At 48.3% G+C, this 24,459-nt stretch overlaps 1 protein-coding gene across 12 annotated transcripts in view; it reads left to right on the plus strand.

Moving 5' to 3' along the window:
• LOC107142568 (leucine-rich repeats and immunoglobulin-like domains protein 1) overlaps nt 1-24,459 on the plus strand; it is an 83,219-nt gene that overhangs the window by 32,359 nt on the left and 26,401 nt on the right. For 7 of the 12 annotated variants that reach the window (XM_048791751.1, XM_048791752.1, XM_048791750.1 and 4 more), the window contains 5 exons: nt 4,904-5,041; nt 7,674-7,817; nt 10,711-10,854; nt 13,856-13,927; nt 18,386-18,549. In XM_048791751.1, the coding sequence (XP_048647708.1) occupies nt 4,904-5,041; nt 7,674-7,817; nt 10,711-10,854; nt 13,856-13,927; nt 18,386-18,549 (662 nt within the window). Of the gene's footprint in view, nt 1-2,586; nt 2,729-4,903; nt 5,042-7,673; nt 7,818-10,710; nt 10,855-13,855; nt 13,928-18,385; nt 18,550-24,459 lie in introns of those variants that run through there. The other 5 variants (XM_048791754.1, XM_048791747.1, XM_048791748.1 and 2 more) reach the window with 5 other exon arrangements.

The raw sequence follows: 24,459 nt of genomic DNA on the forward strand, positions 1-24,459 counted from the left end.
TAATTAAAGAGCAGGTCTTGGAGGGGAGGCAGCCACAGGAGCCTCCATCCCCTAGGGCTGGGTGAATAATTAAAGTCCCCCTAAGGGCTCATCCTGCAAGCAAGGGGGGAAAGAGACCTAGACTTTAATTTTGGAAAATTAGTCTTGGCCTCGGGACCTGAGCTGGGACTGCCAGTAATTAGTCTTGAGGCACAGGTGAAATCATACTGAGTAATAAATAGTTGCTAGCATTCCTCAAACTGACTACACGTTCACACGTGTGCCTGCCTGCATGGGGGCTGGAGCATTTATTCTTGCCTAAGGAGTGAGAATAAATGAGGCCTTTTTCCTTTCTCTTCACTCCCCTGCCGTTAAAACTTCCTAATATGTAGCAGAAGGCCCAACCTTTTCAGACATCATGAAGATTCATGTGAAAAATCATCTCTTGAGTGTGCTATTTATCCCTGGAAGTGTGAAATAATAGTTGTCTTAAAAAAATGAGTGGTACTCTCAGATGGTGGAGCTCTGTGTCTGTATTCAGTGTAGAACCTATGGCCACAGTTGAGGTGGGTATGTTTTTTTCCTCACGATAAAGAACCATGCTCCTTCTGGTAGAGGAATTGCCTGCTGGACCATCCACCAGCTAGACTAAAAGAAGACTAATCAATAACCAAATGTGTTAGGAAATACGGAAATGAGCCAGGTGGAGTGGTGCACACCTATAACCCTCCCCCCAGCCTCTTGGAAGGCTGAGGAAGGAGGATCCCAAGTTGTGTGTATGTGGTGTGCTGGGATTGGACCAGGGCTTGTGCATGCCAGGCAAGCTCTGAGCTATATCCCCAGCCCAGGATCACAAGTTTGAGGCCAGCCTCAGCAACTTAGTGAAACCCTGTCTCAAAAAATAAGAAAGGCACCAAGGATGGTGGTGCATGCCTGTCATCCCAGTGGGATGACCGTCGTGTGCCACCACTCCTGGCTTTGTGTTTAATGTTTTGAGGAGTCAGAAAACCATTTTCTTCAGCTTTCCATCATTTCACATTGCCACAAAGTTTTGACTGCTCCAAATCCTCACCCCTGCTTAACTTTTTTTTTTCTTTTTTAATTTGATAGAGGCCACACTGATGGGTGTGAGCAGATATTTAATCAGGGTTTTGTTTTGCATTTCACTTGTGAAGGCTGACTTCAAACATGGTTGCATGGGTTTGTTGGCTACTTGGTCCTCTTTGGAGAAATGTCTATAAAGTCCTTTGCCAATTTTTAAAAATTTATTTATTTTTATATGGTGCTGAGGATCGAACCCAGTGCCTCACACATACTAGGCAAGAGCTGTACCACTGAGCCCCAGCCCCAGGTCCCCTTTGCCCATGTTTTCATTAGGACATTTGTTCTCTGTTGCTGTCAGTTCTAGGGATTCTATATATACAGTCATGCAAGTCCCCACCCCCCCAAAAAATACCAATCCATGGAGCCTCAAGTCCCTTGTACAAAGTAATGCAATAGTGTCATATAATCAATGCTTTAAATCATCTCCAAATTTTTACATTATCTCATGCAGTGTAAATCAATGCTGTGTAGATAACTATACCGTGCCATTTAGAGACAGGCACAGGGAAAACATCTGTACATGTTCACTCCAGACAGTTTCTTTTGCATTTTCTACTACAGTTAGTGGAACGTGCAGATGTGGAAGCTGTGGGAATGTGGGGGTGGGGGTAGTGCTGACTATATTCCGGGTAGTAGCCCTTTGCCAGGTACCTGATTTACAAATGTCCATGCGACCCCTGAACTGACCTCTGCGGCTGCCAGTGGGTGGGGATGGAAGGTACGGCCTGTGGCCTGCCCAGGGTCCCCCTTACCATTTGATGATGTCATCTCCAGCTCCTGGGAGGGAGAGACCTCCCCTTACCATTCTCTTGTGCCTGCCTCTGAATTGCCACCCCTCCCACCTGTCCTGTGGGGAGCCAGATTCCCAGCTCCTTAGCCTGGCCCAGGGGAGCCGTTCCCTGGGGTGGCCCTGCCAGCTCTGTCCCCTGTGCCAAGCTCCTGGCCTCCCAGCCCCAGTGTCCTGGCTCGGGCACTAGCCCTGGCAACTTCTTCCAGGCCACCATGGTCCAATCTCCANAATGTGAAGAGACAGACTGACAAGAAAGAAGGAAGAGGCCCAAGACAAAGACCAAGTAAGACAGAGGAGGGGGTGTGGGGGAGCAGAGAGAAGGGTCAGCTGTCCTCAGGGCTCCCCCCAGTGGACCGACCCCTTTGTCCAGCTTTGGGCCCCGGGATGTCCCTTTGGTTTCCAGACCCCCTGTTTCCTGGCTCCCTGGCATGGTATCCAGAGTTCCCAGATGAGTCATAGCACTTTCTCCTTTATGTCTTGATCTTTTTTCTTCCCATATTTTGCATAATAAAGGTTTTCTGTTCTTTTGCTTTGGGAGTGTGAAAACTATAAGAGACTATGTTTAATAAAGAACTGAATACAGATCTCAAAGGAAGTAGCTTGGTGAGGGGGTGGTGAGGAGGGGAGGTGGAGGGAAGGGTCCTTTCATTAGAAGGAGGCTCCCCCTGTCAGCAGAGTTGGGCCCTTGTAAATCTAGTTTTGAATTTAGGGCCTGGGAGACTTGTGAAAAGAAAAAACAACACCACCAACAACAAAAGGAGCCGAGGGAGGCCCCCAAACTTCTGGGAAAGAGGTCCTCGTTCCTGCCTTGTTGGAACCAATGTTCAAGGGTTGGTTTAAAGGAGATGCCACTTGGTAAGCAACGGCTGGCTTCCTGGCTCCGATCGGCTGGACAGCTGCCCCTCTTTTCTCAACCTGGCAGAAGTGTGTGCCTAGAACCCTCAGGACAGCACTGCTACCCTGCAGATTCTTTTTTAAGGTGGGGAGAGGAGGGTGGGTAGCAGAGATTGAACTCAGGGGCACTCGACCACTGAGCCCCATCCCCAGCCCTGTGTTGTATTTTATTTAGAGACAGAGTCTCACTGAGTTGCTCAGGGCCTCACTAAGTTGCTGAGGCTGGCTTTGACCCTGCGATCCTCCTGCCTTCAGAGCCACTGGGATGACAGGCAGCACTGCGCCTGGCAACCAAGCAGATTCTCATGCATCTCCTGTCCCAGTTTGAATCTGCGAGGCAGTGCCATGTTCACAACAGGCCCACGGCCCTGTCCCGCTTAGCATTAGTTACCTTTGTCCTGATTAATGACTGCTGGTCCCTTGGTTAGATTTGGGGTTTGTCAGAGGCCTCGAAGGTTAAAGATGAAAATAAGTCATAGTGGACAGTGCCTTCCTATGTGGGCAGGACACCCTCAGAGCACTTTCCTTAATGTCTGCTATCCCTTTAGCATGGTTTTAAGTTGGGTTGCCCATATTCCAGAAATGACAGGTTTCGGCTGCATCATTTAGATGAGAAAACTGAGGAACAACACCATTAGAGCTGCAGGGGATTTGATTCCAGTGAGACCCAGCAGTGAGCTCCTCTCTCCCTTTGCAGAGTGCCAGGATTTTATTTTATTTTTTTAAATTTGTTCTAATTAGTTATCCATGACAGTACAATGCATTTTGAAACATCCAACATAAATGTAGTATAACTTCTTCTGGTTGTACATGATGTGGAATCACACCAGTCATGTAATTATGTAGCACACAGGGTAATAATGTCCCATTCTTGTACTATCCTTCCTACCCCCAAAACACCCTCCCTCCCCTTTGCTCCCCTCTGCCTAATCGAAAGTACCTCTATTCTTCCCTACTCACCTGCCATTTTGAATTAGCACCTGCATATCAGAAAGAACATTCAGCCTTTGTTTTTTTTTTTTGGAATTGGTGTATTTCATTCACTTAGGATGATAGTCTCCATTTCCCCCCATTTACTAGCAAATGCCATCATTCCATTCTTCTTTAAGGCTGAGTAATATTCCATTGTGTATATATAACACATTATCTTTATCCATTCGTCTCTTGAAGGGAATCTAGGTTGGTTCCATAGCTGGGCTTTTGTGAATTGAGCTGCTATAAACATAGATGTGACTGTATCTTTGTAGTATGCTGATTTTAAGTCCTTTGGGTATTATGCTGAGGAGTGGGGTAACTGGGTCAAATGCAGTCCCACCAGCAAAGTATGAGGATTACCATGATTTTATCTGTGTGTGTGTGTGTGTGTGTGTGTGTGTGTGTTGTGTGTGTGTTTAATCTCCTGTATGTCTCCATGCCTGGCACATGGGAGGTGTCAGTAGTGATTTGTGAAAGTGCGTAGTGATTTGTGAAGTTGGATTAAACTGACCCAGAGAGGGCTGAGGATGTGGCTCAGTGGTGGAGCACTTTCCTAGCATCCATGAGGCCCTGGGTTTAATCCCCAATACTGCACACAGCCATATGACTAAACCTGGGCTCATGCCTACAAGCCTTTTATCTCATGGCAGTGGACTGGGTCCTGAAGATTGCAGAAGGTTATTGGTTTGGAGCTGCCCAGTTGCACTGGTACATCCTTTATGGTGAGTATATAGGTAGATGCAGGTCATGCCATGATTGTGTACTTAGAGATCACCCCTGTGTTCTTGCCCCATACTTTTGCAAACAGCTTGTCCCATATGAGAAAATCCAGCATACTCTCTGAAGCCAGCAGCTAATCATGGATGGGAAGAACAACAGGAAAACTCATTTTGAGTGTCACTAGAGGGTCATGTTATGAAAGAGCAAACAACTAGTAAAATAGGAAAGAGAATTCTTATACTTTTTTATATTTGATTTAGACACAGGGTCTCACTGAGTTGTTTAGGGCCTCAATAAGTTGCTGAGGCTGGCTTTGCACTCAAGGTCCTCCTGCCTCAGCCTCCTGAGCCACTGGGATTACAGGTGTCTACCACTATGCCTGGCTCTTGTAGTTACTCTGCAAAAAGAAATGCCCGAGTCACCTCCACTTGTGTGTTTCAGGCAACACAACAGGATCCGCAGCGTGAACGGGAGCCAGCTGAAGGCCTACCTTTCCTTGGAAGTGTTGGATCTGAGTTCGAATAATATCACGGAAATCCGGAGCAGCTGCTTTCCCCCTGGACTGTACATAAGAGAGCTGTAAGTACTTCTGTGGCTGGGGCTGTCCCTCTGCTTCTAGGTCAGCTGGAGGCCTCTGTTGCCCAGGTCTGTACACAGTCTGCATATTTCACTACTGCTTTGGTCAGCTTTTTCACTACTGTGTGACTAAAAAAACCCAACCAGAAAATTGTAGAGGAGGAAAAGTTTATTTGGGGGCTGACAGTTTCAGACGTCTCCATCCATAGATAGCAGGCTCCATTCCTCAGGGCTCGAGGGGAGGCAGGACATCATGGAGAAAGAATGTGGTGGAGGGAAGCAGCTCACATGGTGATCAGGAAGCAGAGAGAGACTCTACTCTCCAGAGACAAACAGAGACCCCAAAGCCATGCCCCCATGCCCCCTCCTCCAGCCACACCCACCAGCCTCCAGCCACCACCCAGTTAATCCCATCAGGAATTCATTCACTGGTTGGGTTAAGGCTCTCACAACCCAGTCATTTCTCCTGGACCTTCTTGCACCATCTCACAGGTGAGTTTTTGGGGGATACCTCACATCCAAACCATAACAATTTTTCAGCCCTGGGGTTGGTGCAAGGCAGGAGGGATTGGCCTCTGATGCCCACTGATGGAACCTTTCCAGTCCCGTAGTATTCGTCTGTGTTACACCCAAGGTGGACACCTTGGGCAGGGAGAGGTGGACTCGCCTGTCCAGGAAGCTCACCCCTCAGACAGAAGAGTTCAAGACTCTGAGGTCTGCCCTGACCACAAAGCCTGCTTTTACTCCCATTTACTGGGCTGCTTCCCATCAGAGCTTGGAGAGAAGGCTCAGGGGAGCTTAGAGGCCCACACTGCAGAGAGAGTGCTTTGCAGACTCTCCAGGCTCTTTCTTCCTAGCGTCGCACAGTGATCAGACAGCTCATGGGATCTGTCTGGGAAGGCGGCTCCTGGTTCTGTGTGTTCTCAGGACTGTGCTGATGTGTCTCTTACCCGTGTTTGAGCCCCATCTTACCTGCGGTGTGGATGGTAGACAGGAGTAAAAATGATAAAACCTGCAGCACCCATGGCCTGTGGGTAGGAAAGTGTTGCTCTGGGGAAGAATCTGAAGAGACATTTCCAAATCTGAGTGAGTTTCCATTCCCTTTGTCATCACTGTTTTGGAGTCATTTTGGAGCTCATTTGTGAGTCCTGTTTAGAGGTAGTCATGACCCATCTCTTCAGGGAAGATGAACCTTAGCCCCTAGATTTTCCAAGTCATTCTCAGGCTGCATCAAGGTGCTGAAATCGGGAACAGGAGGCCTTGGCCTTTGTTAAGCCTCAAGTGGAGCCTGTCCCGAGGTGTCCAGCTGCTGCCCGACACTCCCTTGCTCAGAACCAAGAAATCACCACCACTAAATGGAATTGCACTGACCTTCTGTCCCTGCAAGAAAGCAGGAGGGATTTTCTCTTTTGGCAGCTTGTGGCTGCTCTATCTTCATCCCAGAGGCTGTTCTCTAATCTGGAATGTCAAGAACAAACAGTCCAGCCCCATTTTTAGAGAATCCTCATGTGCCCTGTGCTGGGGGCTCTGCCTGGTAAAGAATCCAGAGGAGCCTTGTTCCTTCCCCCCAGGGTAGAAGAATCCCTGGGCTTTCTCCTTTTCACTTAGGTGCTGTTTGTTTGTTTGTTTGTTTGTTTGTTTTGTTTTGTTTAAAAAAAAAAAAAACACCAAAATTTTGTCTAGGAAAAGCAGTAAGAAGGGTGTTGAGGGGTAACTTCTCATAGAAATACTGATTTATTTTATACCCTTTATTTTTTCCCTTTTCTTTTCCACTGCTTGCTATGCTTTGCACACTGTGACACACATATCTGTGTTGTACACTACAGTCCATCTGCAAGGTATGGTCAAAGGAGATGGCCCTGAAAAAGTATTGCTTGTCTTTTTTTGGCAGGGGCAGGGGTACCAGGGATTGAACCAGGGGCGCTTAACCACTGAGCCCCATCCCCAGCCCTATTTTGTATTTTATTTAGAGACAGGGTCTCACTGAGTTGCTTAGGACCTCGCTTTTGCTGAGGCTGGCTTTGAACTCTCCTTCCTCCTGCTTCAGCCTCCCGTGCTACTGTTATTACAGGCGTGGTATGGCTTGCTTTTTAAAGAACTTGGCTTAGGTCTCTTTAACTAGAGGGTTTCTTTCAGGTATTTAAAATCATTTTAAGGAATTGGCTTGTACACACTTATTATGTAAGTCCAAAAATGAGACCTACTTCAGGATTAAAGACAGATTCCCCAAATCGTGGAATGGAATCTGACCTGGCCTCTGAGCTGACTTTGTGCTTTGTGTAGGGCTTTTCTCGGTTGGCCTAGGGTGGCAGGCCAGGTGTGGCCCGAGGTTGGCAGGTTTGCAGCAGGGCTGGGGGTGGAGGTGTCTGATGATCATTCCTGCCTTCTTGGGCCCACTAGCCACAGGTGCTGTGTGCTCTGGGCTGAGTGGAGGTTGACCTTGGACAGTCTTGCCACCTGCAGTGGCAGGGCAGGCTCTGAAGCCTCGTGATGACAGACGTCTCCTCAGGAAACCTGTCCTTCTGGGTGTGTCTTAGCGTGTTTTCCCAGCTCGGATCCTGCTAGGTCTGGTGTCTGTAACAGAACGAGGAAGGCCTCCTATGGCTGTGACATTTTCTCTCCTGACTCATTCCAGCAACCTGGCCAGCAATCACATTGGCACCCTGGAGTTGGGAGCATTTGATGGCCTGTCACGCTCACTGCGTTTTCTTCACCTGAGCAAAAACAGGATCACCCAGCTTCCTATAAAAGCATTCAAGTTACCCAGGCTGACACAACTGTGAGTACAGAAACCAGCACTTTAATTAAGGTTATAGCCCAATTTTATGGGGGCCAAACTTCCCCAAGGACCTAGTACCAAATGCAACACCTACTCCCTCACCCGCCCCAAGTAAAGTTCTGCATGAACCGTAATTAATGCCCCTATGGCAACACCTAGTAAAAGCAGATTGGAGCTGGGTCTGGTGCCGGTGGCCCACTGTGGTGAGCCGTTCTAATTAGACCGTGGCCGCCATTAGAAGATGGCGCCGGCTTCCACTGTGGCCTGTGATAAACAACTCCTAATATGGAGAATTGGCACGCAATCCCTTCCCACCCTATGAGAAAGGTCCACGTGGCAGCTTAGGATTGGTATGCTGGAGGCTTTATTAGGCTGTGCTTGGGCGCTCGGCGGGGGGTCACTAGAAGATGATACATGAATCAAGGCCTGAATAAACTGCTGAAAGAAGAATCCTGTGTCGTGTTTTCCCTTGCCGGCGAGGGGTCGCGACAGCCCACCTCATCTTGCAGGGATGAGATCCACTGAGTATGGGTCCATGCTGGTGTCCTCCTTGATGACATGAGGAATCCTGCTGGTTAGCTAACGTGGCTAGTGCTTAGGCTGCATGCATTCTGTTTATTTATCTCAGAGATTTTAGTGTTGTTTTTAAAGGTACCCGTAAAATATGTACCTCAGGCTTGATGGTATCCTTGACATTTCTTGAATTTAGCAGGAAGTTAGCATGGCTAGAGGCGGTAAGCAGGAGATGGCAATCTTTATCTCCTAAATCTTACAAGGTGGTTGATTTATGATTGTCTCTTGCTTTGTTTTCTTTTTGGTACCGGGGATTGAACTCAGGGGCACTCGACCACTGAGCCACCTCCCCAGCCATATTTTGTATTTTATTTAGAGACAGAGTCTCATTGAGTTGCTTAGGGCCTCTCTGAGTTGCTGAGGCTGGCTCTGAACTCACAATCCTCCCACGCCACTGGGATTATAGCCCTGTGCCACCACGCCTGGCTCTTGATTGATTGATTGATTGATTTTCGGCTTCTTTTTATTACTGGAAGAGTAAATATCAGGAAAACAAGCCAGTAGTGGAAATTTGGTTTAAATTGATGAGAACAGTTGTTGAGGCTCAGCAGGGTGTGGATCCTGGGCTGTCTGCGGAGAAGGTCTCCATGATGCTGAGGAGGTTGGGTCACGAGATGCTGCAGAAATACTTCGGGGAAACCAGGGCTTTCCCATTAGCTCCGTGTGTCCTTCCCTGCCCCTCCAGGCCACCCAGAGTCCTTTCGGTCCCCCAAGGCTCTCTAGTACTAGAGCCAGCAGATGAATGTGTGTGCTTCATGGGGTGTCCCCCACTGCTCTTGCTCACTCTGCCCCATACATGGAGATCCCGACAGATGCCCTGACTGCAAATGTTCTTGCATTTGATACCTGCTGGCTCACTGGCTGGGAAACTCGACATGGTGTGTGTGTGTGTATGTGTGTGTGTGTGTGTGTGTGTGTGTGTGTATGGAATGTGCACAGGGAGGCTCTGAGCCTGTGGGCTTCTTCTCTTCAGGGACCTCGATCGGAATCAGATTCAGTTGATCCAGGGCCTCACGTTCCAGGGCCTGGACAGCTTAGAGGTGCTGAAGCTCCAGAGAAACAACATCAGCAAGCTGACTGATGGTGCTTTCTGGGGGTTGTCCAATATGCATGTGCTGTAAGTGTGGGCGGGCCCTGGCAGGGCTCCAGCCCAAGGGTGAGGCCGTGGCCTCTGCACCCTGCCTCTGTGGGGAGTGGGGCAGCCTGTGTGTGTCCATTCAGCTGAGCACTAGGTGGAGAGCAGGCCACCTTTCCTTTTTCTTTCTTTTTTGTTTTTTTCTTTTGGTACCAGGGATTGTACTTGACCCCTGATCCCCATCCCCAGCCCTATTTTGTATTTTATTTAGAGACAGGGTCTCACTGAGTAGCTGAGCGCATCACTTTTGCTGAGGCTGGCTTTGAACTCATTATCCTCCTGCCTCAGCCTCCCGAGCTGCCTCGATGACAGCCCTGCTCCCCTTTCTGGCTGTGGACAACTGTCTGCTGTGCCCTTTAGAGGGGCCGGGGGTCACTGATGCGTGCCTTGACCAGTTCTAGAAGCTTGCCGTGTTCTCAGGTCACCTCAGAGCCAGGCTGAGGGTTGCTTTCCTTCCCCTCCCCTAAGCCAAATTCCTTAATTGCAGGTGAGGATATAATTTTGGTCTCCTGCCAGGTCCTGTGACTGACAGACACCATGACTTATTTCTCCAGCAGGGAAAGAAGGCTGCCTGCTGCCCCCCTTAAAAACCCATTAATCTTCATTGATACTATTTTTCTTCTTCCTGACCCAGCCCAAACTTCCCATTTTTCAACCAGAGGTGACCCATATGCCAAGTGACCAGCGCCAGGATTGTGTCAGAAATGCAAGGGTGTCTGGGAGGAGGTTTGGAGTCTCACATGCAAGCTAAATGGATGATTTGGGGCGTGTCCTGTCCTGCTCACAGGGAGGGTAGGTCACACTCAGGCCAGAGCCTCCAGCCTGAGGCTGAGGCCCTGCAGTGGTTGTGCCAGGCAGGGATGCATGGCGCCCTCTGCTGTCCAGTGCGTGGAGTGGCAGCATCTGATCCACAAGGGACCTATCCAGGGTGTCAGGCCTCTGCCAAGAAAGGTCTGAATCAGGACCAGCCTGGACACCAGCAGGGAGGTTTTGTATTGTGTGACCTTGTGCCATCCCCACAGTTTAACCACACCAGGACCTGCATGGCCATTCCCGTTGTTAGACCAGGTGGATGACCTAGCTGGACGTCCACTGTGAGGTACTTCCTGCCCACGGAGATCCCACGGGCTGTTGTAAGCAACTCCATGAGGCCTGATAATGACCTCAGCCCCTCCACCTCCCCAGGATCCTGTCCTTCAACAACCTCACGGGGCTGGATGAGAAGAGCCTGGCCAAGCTGGGCAGTTTGAGCATCCTGCACCTCAGCCACAACTCCATCAGCCACATCGCTGAAGGCGCCTTCACGGGACTCAAGAACCTGCGCATCTTGTACGGCATTCACTGTGGGGGTGACCGAGCGACGGGGTCCTGGGCAGGAGAGCAGAAGAGGGCAGAGCTGGCCCCCCGAAGGCCTCTCTGGGAGTTCTCTGAACTCCACTCCCAGTGGCTTTGGGTGGGAATTGGACCCCAAGCTGATGTGTTATGTGTGCATAGCTGATGTTGAATGTCTTGTTCCCCTGGGATGGTGCCTGAGGGAATGACAACCCTAAAGTGTGGTGTCACCAAGCAGAAGCTGCACATTGTGCCTGTCAGGACACTGGGTCCTGCTGTTGAAGTGAGTATCCCCAGGTCGGTAGCCACTGCCACACTGTCCCTGCAATCATTTTTTTTTTCTTTGTGTACCAGTGATGGAACTCAGGGGCACTCGACCACTGAGCCATGTCCCCAGCCCTATTTTGTATTTTATTTAGAGACAGGTCACCTAGGGGAAAGGAACGCTCCAGCAGCACCAGGAAGAGCCAGATTGAAGAACTATCAATGGCTGGGCTTGAGGGACTATCTGAGCTCAAAACCTGGAACAAGGAAGGGCAACGTCCACCCGGTGGTCACAGAGGGCTCTGCTGCTCTTTGTGGGAAAATACCTTCATTTATGCCTGGCCAGTGGTGAGCTAGGAAGGATCTCAGGAGTAGCTCACCTCCCCAATCAGAGGCAGATCCAGCAAGACCAGCCTCTCAAGCTCTCCAAAGGCAGGCCCAGGCCACCTCGCAGGGACTCCGCATGGCTCCTCTGTGCTGGCATGCTCCACACTGCCCAGGGGAGCCCCGCAGACTGGGGCCAGCCCATCCAGATGGGGCAATGCAGTGTGGTGGCCACATCTTCCAGCACAGCCATGCCACAGAGCTCCTAGTGACACTGGGAGAAAACCAAGCAGAGGGGGATCCAAGGAGCATGGTTCCCTCCTTAAGTGGTCACTCAACACCAAGCACAGTGGTCAACCTAGAGCTGTGCACCAAGATCCGCTTTTCTCTTTCCCGTCTAATGCACAAACCTTAGCACACCATGACAGCAGACAAGACAAAACAGTATCGTGAACCCCAAGTGGCTACCACACACCCACATGTGTTTTCATTACCTTCTCTGTTTTTCCTCACTGAGAGACTACCCAGCCTGTCTCTTGTGATGCTATTGCCTGCCTCACCCCCAACCCCCTTCAGGGGCCCTTGGAGACAGAGGGCCAGGTGGGACAAGTGTGTGTCCAGTGGATTTTATTTGTTCGTATTAGTTATGTAGGACAGTAGAGTGTACTTTGACATATCATACATATGTCAGATCATCATGGAGTCTAACTTCCCATTCTTGTGGTTGGACATGATGTGGAGTTTCCCTGGTCATGTGTTCATATATGAACACAGGAAAGTTCTGTCCCATTCATTCCACTGTCTTTCCCATTCCCATGCTCTCCCTTCCCCTCATTTCCCTTTTTCTAATGCAATGGATTTCTATTATTCCCCCAACCACCCTTGTTTTGGGCTAGCATTCACAAATCAGAGTGAATATTTGACCTTTGTTTTTTGGGATGAACTCATTTCATTTAACACACTAGTCTCTGGTTCCATCTTTTTACCTGCAAATGCCATAATTTCATTCTTTAAGGCTGAGTAATATCCCATTGTGTATGTACACTGTATTTTCTTTATCCATTCATCTGTTGAAGGACACTTAGGTTGGTTCCATAGCTTAGCTATTGTGAATGGGGCTGCTGTAAACATTGATGTGACCGTGTCACTGTAGTATGCTGATTTTAAGTCCTTTGGATATAGACCAAGGAGTGGGATACCTGGATCAAATGATGGTTCCATTCCAAGTTTTCTGAGGAATCTCCAGACTGCTTTCCAGAGTGGTTGCACCGATTTGCAGTCCCACCAGGAATGCATGAGTGTGCCTTTTCCCCACATCCTCACCAACACTTATTGTTAGTTGTATTCTTAATGATCGCTGTTCTGACCACAGTGAGATGGAGTCTGCAGGGGGCCTTTGTAGGCCCTAGAGTGCATGCACCTTCAGCCTGTAGTTGCTTCTGAATTCTAATAGAGGGAAAAGTGTTTCCTCTCAGAAGGGGCAGTACTGTGTGTGTCCGCCCTGGGATCTCAGTGCAGGTCAGCTTCCCCTGCCTTTCACTAGACAGGCTGACTGTGCATTCTTTCTCCCCCCTTTTCCCCCACCCTGTCTCTTTCTGGATGTTTGGAATCTGTAGGACTCTGTTTGGGAACAAGATCAAGTCCGTGGCTAAGAGAGCGTTCTCGGGGCTGGAAGGCCTGGAGCACCTGTGCGTATCTTGTCAGACCTTGCCTGACCCCCAGGCCTGCCAAGGGCGGCCACGGCAAAGTCAGCTAGGATGGAATGGCATCTTTGTAAACTGAGAAACAGGCTGTTTAGAAGCGGCAGCTGCTTCAATGCTGGCCCTTATCTTGCCTGTGCCAGGGCAATCACAGAACACATGGCCAGTTGGTGTGATCCCCATGAATGCAGCTGGTGTGCGGACAATACCTTCCTCCGCTGCCCTGTGTCGCTGCTGCCCCCGCTCCTCCCTGGGCCCTGGTCTCCTCGCCACCCCCACTAGGCCAGCCAGCAGAGTGACACATACCCCACCCCACTGGGAGCTTCTCTGGCTGGCCCTGGGAGTAAGGGGACCAGCCAGCCCTGAGACCTTCACATTCTTCTGGGGTAGCTCCCTCGAGTGGGTGGGCTTGAGTCTGTTTCCTCTTTGCACCAAGTTCAGCCCCGGTTCTGCTAGGAGAGCCTGTGGCAGTTGATTTGCTGAGCATGCCTGCACCTGCCTCTGCGCTGCCCCTCAGACAGGTTGGGTCCCCGTGTCACCGCACATGCTGTGTCAACACATGTGAGAGCCACCTCCTGTGGAGTTATCACCTCTGGGTCACCTGAAACCAAGGCTGTCACGGAAAACCTCAGAGTCTCCTGGCTCAGACACACGGCTGGCTGGAAGGGCACCTGGGGTTTCTTGGCACAAGTCCTTGTGTTGTGTTTCAGGGACCTGGGAGAGAATGCCATCAGGTCTGTGCAGCTGGACACCTTTATCATGATGAGGAATCTTAAGGAACTGTAAGTACTGAGGCTTCCTGGGGCCCTTGTGAATATGAGGAAGAACTTCCAGAGTAACAAACCCTTGTAATTGCTTTATGCTCACATTTTTAATAGCTATGATCGTTTATCGGTAGATGCAAGTTAAACTGTTTTAAAAAAAAAATACTATGGGGAAGGTGGCTTGGTGGTGCATGCCTATCATCCCAGCAACTCAGGAGGTTGAGGCGGGAGGATTGCAAGTTCAAAGCCAGCCTCAGCAACTTATTGAGGCTCTAAGCAACTCAGTGAGACCCTGTCTCTAAATAAAAAAAATTAAAAGGGCTGGGGATGTGGCTCAGTGCTTAAGTGCTCTGGGTTCACTTTCAATCCCCAGTTACCCCCAGTCCCCAAAAGAGAAGTGGTGCTTACTTGGGATCAATAGGTAGAAAAGACCTTTTTTTTTTTCCTTTGGTGGGGCGGGACTGAGGATGGAACTCAGGGGTGCACCACCACTGAGCCACATCACCAGCCCTTTTTGAGACAGGGTATTACTAAGGAAGAACTGAACCTTTTCAGAAGCTAGGGCAACCCCCGCCCCAAGCAGACAAATCAAGTTCTGGCCTCAAACTTGAGATCCTCCTGACTCAGCCTCCAGAGTTGCTGGTATCCCAGGTGTGCACCACACACCCGGCGACAATCTTTTTCCTTAAAGGGTGATGTCATGAATATTTTGGACCCTGGGCCACAGGGTCTGTGTAGAAACTCCTTGGCAAGGTTGTTAAAGCATAAAGCAGCCATAAATAGTACATAAGGGAACAGGTGTGGCTGTGTGCCATTGAATTTGTACTGCACAGCAGCAGCAGCCTGCAGGCTGTGGTGTGCTAACAGCTGTTTTATATAATGTCAAGTATATTCTTTTCTAAAAAGAGGGTGATCACCCCTTTAGTTACCCCAGGGACACGTTCTCCTCACTTGGGTTTGCTTAAAGGGAAAAGCCCGCATGGAGAAGGGCTTCTTGAAGGAGCCGGGTGGGTTCGAGCAGCAGGGGCACTGATGGATGCTCAGAGGTGGGGTGCCACGTGACTGACTGGGGCTAGAGGAGCTCCCCACTATCATGGCCCAGGCAGAGCGATGGCCTCGCCTCCTTTCCCATTGCCACACGCCACTGATTCTGTGGCCAGTAAGTTCCATCTGTAATGTCAGTCCCCTGCAGGTCTCAGTGAGTGTTCTGAGATGTACCTACGAGATGCCAGATGCCAGAGGGTGGTCATCTTTGTGCCCTGACCTAATCCCATTCCTGAGGCCACTCCAGGTGGACCCTTGATTGGGGCAGGGAGGGTAGGAATGGGGAAAAGGCCCAATCCCTGTGGCTAAGAGCCCAAGAGGGCAGGCAACATTCCTCTGAGAAGAGGGGGTGCTCGAGCACTTGTCCCATGAAGAGCTTGTGCTGAGGAACTTAAGGGTGCTCTTGCCAATGAGGGTCAAGAACCTCCAAATGGGACCTCACAGCAGGCTCATTGGGGCCATGTGGCTTTGTGGAGAGCCACACAGGGAGGGAGCCTTCTGGGCTTCTTCCCTACTTCCAACCATGGCTACTCTTCTGTTGTCCATCTGGGTGAGACAGATTCTGAAGAACAGATTTCCCAAGTTCCTCTTCTTGACAAATTATTCTGCACTGGATATAGGTCTGGATACTGAAAAAGCAAGTAGAGGGGAATGTTGGTTATAAAAAATCCCTGGGCTCAGGAGGCTGAGGCAGGAGGATCACGAGTTCAAAGCCAGCCTCAGCAACTTAGTGAGGCCATAAGCAACTCAGCGAGATCCTGTCTCTAAATAAAAAATAAAAAGGGCTAGGGATGAGGCTCAGTGGTTAAGCACCCCTGAGTTTAATCCCCAGTACCAGAAAAAAAAATCCAGATCTCCTGGGATGAGCATGATCTGTGCAGTTAGTAACAACTTTTCTCTCCATGAAACTTCCAAATGAGTCAGGAGTCCAAAAGATCTGATTAAATGGGAAAAGGGTATCTGGGGAGAAAGGAGAAAGATTCTTCTTTTAGGTTCTTCGGAGACTGTTGACTAGTGGAGAAGAACTGAACCCTTTAGAAGCTTGGGCAACCCATCCCCACCCCCACCTCACAAAGAAAAAAAAAAAAAAAACACACTGTCTGGCTCTGGCACTGAGCCTTGGTCCCCACCTGGGTTCCCATCAGTCGCTGCATGGACCCAGCTGGGGCTGGCCTGGGCCCAGTCCTCTGGAGGGCCCAGAGGGTTAATTCCCATGTTTTCTTCCCAATGGCACAAGGCAGGTTGTGCTGTGCACTTTGTGGCCCTCTGGGTAAATTTCCACAAGGGATAATTAGAAACACACTTCGAGTTGGAGTCATGAAAATGCACACTCTTAGCCAGCGAAGTATTGGGGTGGCTGGAAAAGGGAGCAGGAGGGGGGGGGGCGTGTCTGTTGGCAGCTGCGGAGGCTGAGTTTTGCCTGAGTGCTGAAGACGGGCAGGAGTCAGCGGAGGCTGGGCAGCTCACAGTCCCCTCTTTCTAGTCAGCCTGGCCTTTGTCTCTAACTTATGGGGTGGTGTGACCAGGCTGTCCTGGGCCCTGGCCCAGGCTCTGCCTGCAGAGAAGAACTGCAGGAGTGCCCCTGGAGGTTGAGCCTGAGGAGATTCTGATAGTGGGAGTTCCTGCTTGCTCTTCACCAGGAAGGTGAGGTCCTGGTGCAGTGAGGCAGTCACAGGAGCTGTGCCTGGGATACTCTCCTCCCTGCACAGGAGTGAGGTGGGCCATTTCTGTTCATCGGCTGCCCTCCCACCCCTAGAGTTACTCCTTAGCAGGACGCAGAAAGTCAGCTGCCTGATAAATACAATCCAAAGCCTCAGGCCTACTCTATGGTCTGCCCTGGGCCTGGCCTCCCTATTATAATGGCTTTAAGATAAATCATTTCAGTTTTCAGAGAAGTACCTTCTGACCTTACCTCTGGGAATGATGAGGAAACGGGTTGTTCACTCTTCCTTGCTGATTGCTAGTTTGACACTTTCTTTGCTCATTGGAAGTCCTTGGGGGCTGAGACAGGAGGATTGTGAGTTCAAAGCCAGCCTCATCAACTTAGTGAGGCCCTAAGCAACTCAGTGAGACCCTGTCTCTAAATAAAATACAAACTAGGGCTTGGGGATGTTGCTCAGTGGTCCAGAGTCCCTGATTTCAATCCCCAGTAACAAACTAACAAACAAACAAAACCACATTCAGAGTGAAAGAGAACAGAAAGCCGGTCCCCATGGTTGCTTTGTTGGTCTGAGGGATGCAGCAGCTGGAAAAACAGTCTGGCCTAATGGCCAGAACCACGTGTGTGGATTTCCTAGGCTTACTGTGCCCCTTTCTGTCACTGAGTGTCAGGGACATGACAGGGAAGCCACGTGTCTTTGTGTCTGCCCTTCTCATAGGTTGGCCACTGCTCTTCAGCTCAAGCCTGGGCTCTCCAAGGACCAGGGCAGCTAGACTCTCCAGGTGACTTATCTTGGTGTGTGACTCCTCAGGAAGGAATGTCCACTCCGATGGCCATTCTGATTTCTGTTTGAAAAGCTTATCCTCAGTTGCTGAGAAATGAAAAAGAAGATATTCTCTGTTTTGGTTGGAGGCTCACAAAACCCAAGTTGAACGTTCTCCTGCTCCCTGGGCAGGGGCAGTTAACTAATGAGCACTATTTAGGGAGCAGGACTGCATTCTCCCGACCTCCTGAGCGATGCTCCTGTAGAGAGAGGGGCAGGCAGGTGGGACGTGTGGCTGGGAGGCTGACATTCAGAAGTAAGAAAACATGCAGCTTTGCCAAGTGTTGTGGTGCTCGCCTGCAATCCCAGCAGCTCAGGAGGCTGAGGCAGGAGGATCACGAGTTCAAAGCCAGCCTCAGCAACTTAGCGAGGCCCTGAGCAACTCAGCGAGACCCTGTCTTTAAATAAAAAAATAAAAAGGGCTGGGGATGTGCTCGGTGGTTAAGTGCCTCTGGGTTCAATCCTTGAACCCAGCTTGGCCAGTCAAAAAGTAGCAGCCATAAAAGAAAAAAGAAGACATATTAGAACTTGTTGCAGAGTTGAGATCAAAGTCCCAGGGCTGGGGACTGTGTTTGGAATTTATCAGGAAAGTGCTCTTGCCACTGTAAGGTGTATCCAAGGTCAGGAAAAGGTGAGAAGGTGTCCCCAAGGTAACAGAAGCAGAGTCTGAGAACAAGGGCCAAGTGCAGCCTCTGGACCAGGGGTCTCAGCTCCCCCCTGGAGCTCTGTAGGAGGGCAGAGTTGGGCTCCACCCTGACAGACTCCGTCAGAAGCTGCATTTGGTGCGAATCTCCAGGTAGCTTCTAGGTGCTGTTCCTCCAACAGAGAGGAACAAACTGTGGGGAAGGCATCTTCCAGTCAGCTCTGTGGGTGGCGATGAATGTCCTCAGCTGTTAAAGCTGCACTGTTCTGACTCAGTCCCAGCTCAGTGTCTTTTTCTTTCTTTCAGCCACATCAGCAGTGACAGCTTCCTGTGTGACTGCCAGCTCAAGTGGCTGCCTCCATGGCTTGAAAGCACAACACTGCAGGCCTTTGTAACAGCCACTTGTGCCCAACCAGAGTCACTGAAGGGCCAGAGCATTTTCTCAGTACCACCAGAGAGATTTGTGTGTGGTAAGACCTCGTTGGAGATTTTTTTTTTCCATGAAGGGCAAAGAGGCCAGGTGGGCCTCCTGCTTGTGGGAGTCATTGCTGTGATCCCAGGAAAACCCAGCCCACGGCTGCAGATCGGCCCCTGGATGCAGTTTACTTCCCGCTGAAACCACACATGGCATTTACCACGAGGTACATCCTGTGACGCTTGTAGTATGTGTGTTTAATCAGAGGGCAGCGTGCAGGGGCTCGGTGACACTCAGAATAATCAGTCACAGGAAGATGTTTCCAGTGTTTCAGGAGAGATCTGGTGCCCTGGTGTTGCTGGGAATTGATGCACCATATGATGTTTCACTGCAGGAAGGATGGGTTTGGGGAGAACATTCGCTCTAGTAAAAACAGTCCCTCCAGGTTCACCTGCACTCTGGCGGTTTCTCCAAACTCCTGAAATCTACAGGGGTAGCTAGAGATGCCTCCTTCCTACTGGTTGTTAGAATGTCATCTTTTTTTTTTTTTTTTACTAGGAGTGCTCAGGATCCAAGTTTGGTTGCAGAGAGTACAGAAAATGCTGAACAGCTGCAAACACACACACACACACACACACACACACACAGGCTAGCCCAGACAGGAATGACACAGCCTCTCGGCCACGAACACAGACGCAAAGATTGAGATGGATTTTGAGTTGTTCCTGGCGTTTGCTTGGAGCAGGAGAGAGGACAGAATAACACACCCGTCAGGCCCTGCTGGGCAGTTGCACATCTCTCCTGCTGCCAGATCCTGGCTGGGACAGTCCTAACCGGAAGCCCACCTAGCAGTACAGGGGTTCTGCTAATCCACATCTGTGACATACTTTTGGCTCTGACAGTAGCCATTTCCCTGCTGGGAGTGAAAGAGGAATGTCCTCTGTCCACGAGTTCACACTTCACCCCCCTGGGACAAACCCCTGCTTAGTGTGGCCTGCTGGCCACCCTCCTGCCTGGTTCAGACCAGGGAGAAGTAAGTATGGAGAACACGGTAGCAGACCTCCAGACTCTGCTGGTCCTTCTTAGGGGTCTTCTGCGGTGGGGTCCCAGGCTGTGCCCAGTTCCGGCTCCCTAGGCACGGAATGGCTGTGCGGTCCGTGGTTCCTTGCCCATTGCTCAGGCAGCCCTGGACCATTAATCTCTTTCCACAGCTCCCTGGAGCGAGGCTGTCTGCCACTTCCTCCCGCTCCTGCCACAAGGCAGCCTTTCCCTTGGACCATCCAGGGAGGACTTCCAGGGATGACTTCTGCGGCACCCTCTAACCTCAGGCACTGGCAGACTCTGGATTAGAGTGGTTGTTGATTTCACCTCTCTCAGGCCCACCCCCTTGATTCAGTTCAGGCTTCCCCCCCACCCCCGCTCCATCAAAACCCCAACCATCTGGTGTTAATGGGAATCACGAAAACACTTGGCAGGAGATCAAAGTTCCAGCTCTGTGCGCTCTCCCATGCCTTTGAAAAAAAAAAAAAAAAATGAAAGCACGACCAGCTCACACCCTCTAAGATGGCAGGTAGAGCCAGGTAGGAGCCAGTGCTGGCAAATGAGGGGACACACCTGAAACCCCCTCGTCCCCCCACTGCTGGGGGACAGTACAAGATGGGCAGTTCCTTTGGAAGGCAGCCTTAGAAGTTCCTCATTTAAACAGTTACGATCAGTTCCTCTCCTGGGACAAATGCACATCTCACGGAAACCTCTCCACATGTGTGTTCACAGCAGCGTTATTTATAATAGCTGAAAAATGTGCACCCAAGTGCCCACCAGTTGATGAATGAATAGAGGAAGGTGGCATAGCTAGACATTGGAGGATTATCAGGCCATAAAATGCCACCTGTCCTGTCCCTCCCACAGCCTGGATGAACTTTGAAAATGATAAGCTAAGGGAAAGTGGTCAGTGACAAAGGAACGCAGATTCTATGACCCAGTCACAGGGAAGTCCCAGGACAGGGAGATCTGTAGTAGGAAGTGCCCTAGGAGGTGCTCCAGCCTGGGGAGAGATGGAGGGAGAAGGGGAGTAGCTACAAAGTGCTTCTCCATGAGGTGACAAAGATATCTTAAAATTGACTGTGGTCATGACGACACCTACGCATGAATGCACCACAGGCCATTCAGTTGTGAGCTTGAAATGGGCGAGCTGAAGTGTATGTGAATTATTGCTCAGTAAAGCTGTGTATGTGTGTGTGTATTATAAATATAATTTTTACATGTCATAAAAATGTGTCTCTTTTAAAGAGTCGGATTTAAAGAGTTGGATTTAGAGTCTTCAAAATTTGTGTCATCGCTGATTTATAACATTTTCATCACTTCTGAAAGAAACCATAACCCCACGCCTTAGCAGGCATTCCCTCTTCTCCTGGCCCCCATCCATGGCGGTCACTAGTCCATGGGTGTGTGTGACTTGCCTGCTCTGGACAGTTAACATGAGTGCCAGTGGACGGCGTGTGGCCTAAGGAACTCTCCTTTTCTCACTTTGCCGGGTCTTCTCCCCCAGTGGGGGGATTGGATCTGGGGCCTGAGCTGCCCCCTCCCCTGAGCATAGTTTTGTTTTATTTTTAATATTTTTTCAGGTATAATTGGGCACAACACCTTTATTTTATTTGTTTATTTTTAATGTGGTGCTGAGGATCAAACCCAGCGCCTCACATGTGCTAGGTGAGTGCTCTACCCTGAGCCCCAGCCCTAGCCCCAGCCCCTGAGCATAGTTTTAAAGCATCAGTTCCTTTTCTGTGACTGAGTGACATCCTGCTGTATGGATATACATTTTGTTTCATCCATGCATCAGATGGCCGATATTTGATGGTGCTTACATTGGGGATTTTATGATTAATGTTGGTGTGAACATTCATGCACTAGTTATGTGAATTCTCTTGGGATTGCACCTGGGAATGGAAACTTTGGGTCCTGTGGTAGCTCTAGGTGTGACCGAAGAACTGTCAAACTGTTTTTTCAAAGTGGCTTCAGGATTTTACACACCTGCTGGCAATGTATGGGATTCTGGTTTCTCCTCATGCTCACGGACACTTGCTATCTTTTTTATTTTAGATTTTGCTAGTGGGAACAAAGTAGAATCTCATGGTAGTCTTAACATTTCCAAAATGACTCATGATGTTGAACAATTTTCTAGATGCTTATTGGATCGTGCATAGCTTCTTTGGAAAAATAGCTACTCAAGTCATTTATTCATTTCTCTATTTTGTTATGAGTTATCAATTCTGAATATTAGCACATTCAGAATTCTATATTTGTTATGAGTTGTCAATTCTGAATATTAGAATATTCAGAATATTAGACCTCATCGGGTCTATGATTTGTAAATACCATTTCCTAGTCTGTGAATTGTGGTGGTGGTTTTTCAGTTTCTAGACAGTTGTGCAAAATTTTTTTTAGAAATAGTTTTAGGGCCAGGTGCAGTGGTGCATGCCTATAATTCCAGCAGCTTGGGAGGCTTAGTCAGGAGGATTGTGAGTTCAAAGCCACCCTCAGCTATTGCGAGGCACTAAACAAACAAACAAGAAAAGAATTCCATTTACAATAATTTTTTTGGGGGGCAGGTACCAGGGATTGAACCCAGGGATGCTTAACCACTGAGCCACATCCCCAGCCCTATTTTGTATTTTATTTAGAGACAGGGTCTCACTGACTTGCTTAGTGCCTTGCCATTGCTGAGGCTGGCTTTAATCCTGCCTCAGCCTCCCAAGCTGCTGGGATTACAGGTGCACACCACTGAGCCCAGCTAATTGTGATATTAACTGTGGATTTTTCAAAGATGACCTTTATGAGGTTGAATAAGTTCCTTTCTTATCCCTAATTTTTTGAATATTTTTTATTATGAAAAGCTATTGGATTCTGTCTTGTGTATATTCTATGTGTGTGTGTTTCTGAGATGATTGTTTTATTTTATTGATAATGGTCTAGTACATTGATTTTTGAATGGTAAACCTTGCTTTCCTGGGATCAACCTAACTTGATTATAGTATGTGATTCTTTTTAGGTGCTGTACATTTCAGTTTGCTGGGATTTTTGCTGAAGTTTTTGCATATATACTTATAAAAGTCATTGTTCTCTAGGTTGTTGTTGGTGTGTGTGTGTAATATTTTTCTTAGGTGTTTGTTGTTAAGAGTAATAGTTGTATAAAATTAGTTGGAAGATATTCTCTTTACATCTACTTGTACAAAAAAAGAGGAAAAAAATGCTTTGGAAGTTTTGGATTGGTTCTCTCTCTAAATGTTTGGTAGAATTCACTTGAGTCTGAGCTTTTCTTTATAGGAATTTTTTAATTCTACATTTAAAAATTCTTAAATTCTAAAGTGTCTCCTTAGTGTTGAGCCAGAATTTGTTTCTTCTTGAGTCAGTTTTAGGAGATTGTCATTTCAGCCTGGTGGTCTGGTTAGCTAGGTACAGTTGTTAGAATGTTCCCTGTTTTCCTTTGGCTGGAAGAAGGTCAGTAGTGGGGTGCCCTTTTTTTGTACCTTCTGTTTTTCCTTCCTGCCTACTAGTTGAGCTAAAGGTTTTTTCAATTTTGTTGATATTTTCAAATAACCAATTTTTGCTTTGCAGTGATTTTCTCATTTTCCTGTCCCCGTTCTTTCATTTCTGTTCAAATCATGATTAATTTCTTTTTCCTGCTTGTGGTGGGTGTAGTTTATTCTTCTTTTTCTGGGTTAAAAAACTGGATTATTAGTCCTAAAGTTCTTTAATACAGGCATTTCCAACAATAAGTCCACGAGCACCATTTTAGGCGTAGCTTCCGAGACTTGAAAACTAAACACATCGTTTTCATTCAACTCAGAGCATCTTCCAGCGTCCCTGTGACTTCTTCTCTGCTATGCGGAAGTGCACTGCTTAATTTCCACAAGTTGCTTTCCAAATACTCTCTTCACTGTGGATTTAAAAGTCATTCCATTGTCATCAAAAAAGATACTTTGTGTGATTTCCATCTTTTTAAACTTATTGGACCTATGTTTTGACCTAAAATATTGACTTAGAGATTGTTCTGTGTACATTTTAAAAGAATATTCTGATGTGGTTCGGTGGAGAGTTCCATGGGTGTATATTAGAACTAGTTGGTTTATACTGTTGTTCAAGTCTTCTTTCTCCTTGTCCATCTGCCTAGTTTTTCTGCCTAGCTTTTCATTGGAAATAAGAATATTATTGTTACATTGTCTGTCCTTCTCTTCAGTTCTGACAGGTTGTGCTCTACATTTTGTAAAGCTCTGTTAGGTGCATATATTTATAATTTTTATGTCTTCCTGATGGATTGACCCATTTGCATGATAAAATATTTTGTCTCATATTTGGTGATTGTTTAATTGTCTTGGGATCTAAACTGCCTCTTGTAGGTAGTGTATACTAGGTCATTGTTTTTTTATCCATTATGGTTCTCCTTGCCTTTTGATCAGAGTATTTAATTCATTTAGTGTTTTGTTTTGCTGGGGGGGGGGGTACTAGGGATTGAACTCAGGGGCACTTAACCACTGAGCCACATCCCCAGCCTTAATTTGTATTTTATTTAGAGACAGGGTCTCACTGAGTTGCTTAGGGCTTCACTTTTGCTGAGGCTGGCTTTGAACTAATGATCCTCCTGCCTCAGCCTCCTGAGCCGCTGGGATTACAGCGGTGCACCACCACAAATATTTCCTGTAGAACGTGTCTGGTAGCAGTAAATTCTCTCAGTTTGGATATTTTTTTTAAAATCTGGGAATGTTTTAATTTCATCTTTATTTTTGAAAGATAATTTTGCTGTACCTGAGATTTCCAGACTTTTTAAATACTTTGAATATTTCTCCCTCTTGACCTTCCTGGTTTTGAATAAGAAATCAGCTACAAATATTTTTTGAGCATCCCCTGTATGTGATAAGTTGTTTTTCTTGTGCTGTTTTGAAGATGCTTTGTCTTTGGCATTTGACAC

Source organism: Marmota marmota, unplaced genomic scaffold, assembly GCF_001458135.2.
Source record: "Marmota marmota marmota unplaced genomic scaffold, marMar, whole genome shotgun sequence".
NCBI classification, from domain to species: Eukaryota; Metazoa; Chordata; class Mammalia; order Rodentia; family Sciuridae; genus Marmota; species Marmota marmota.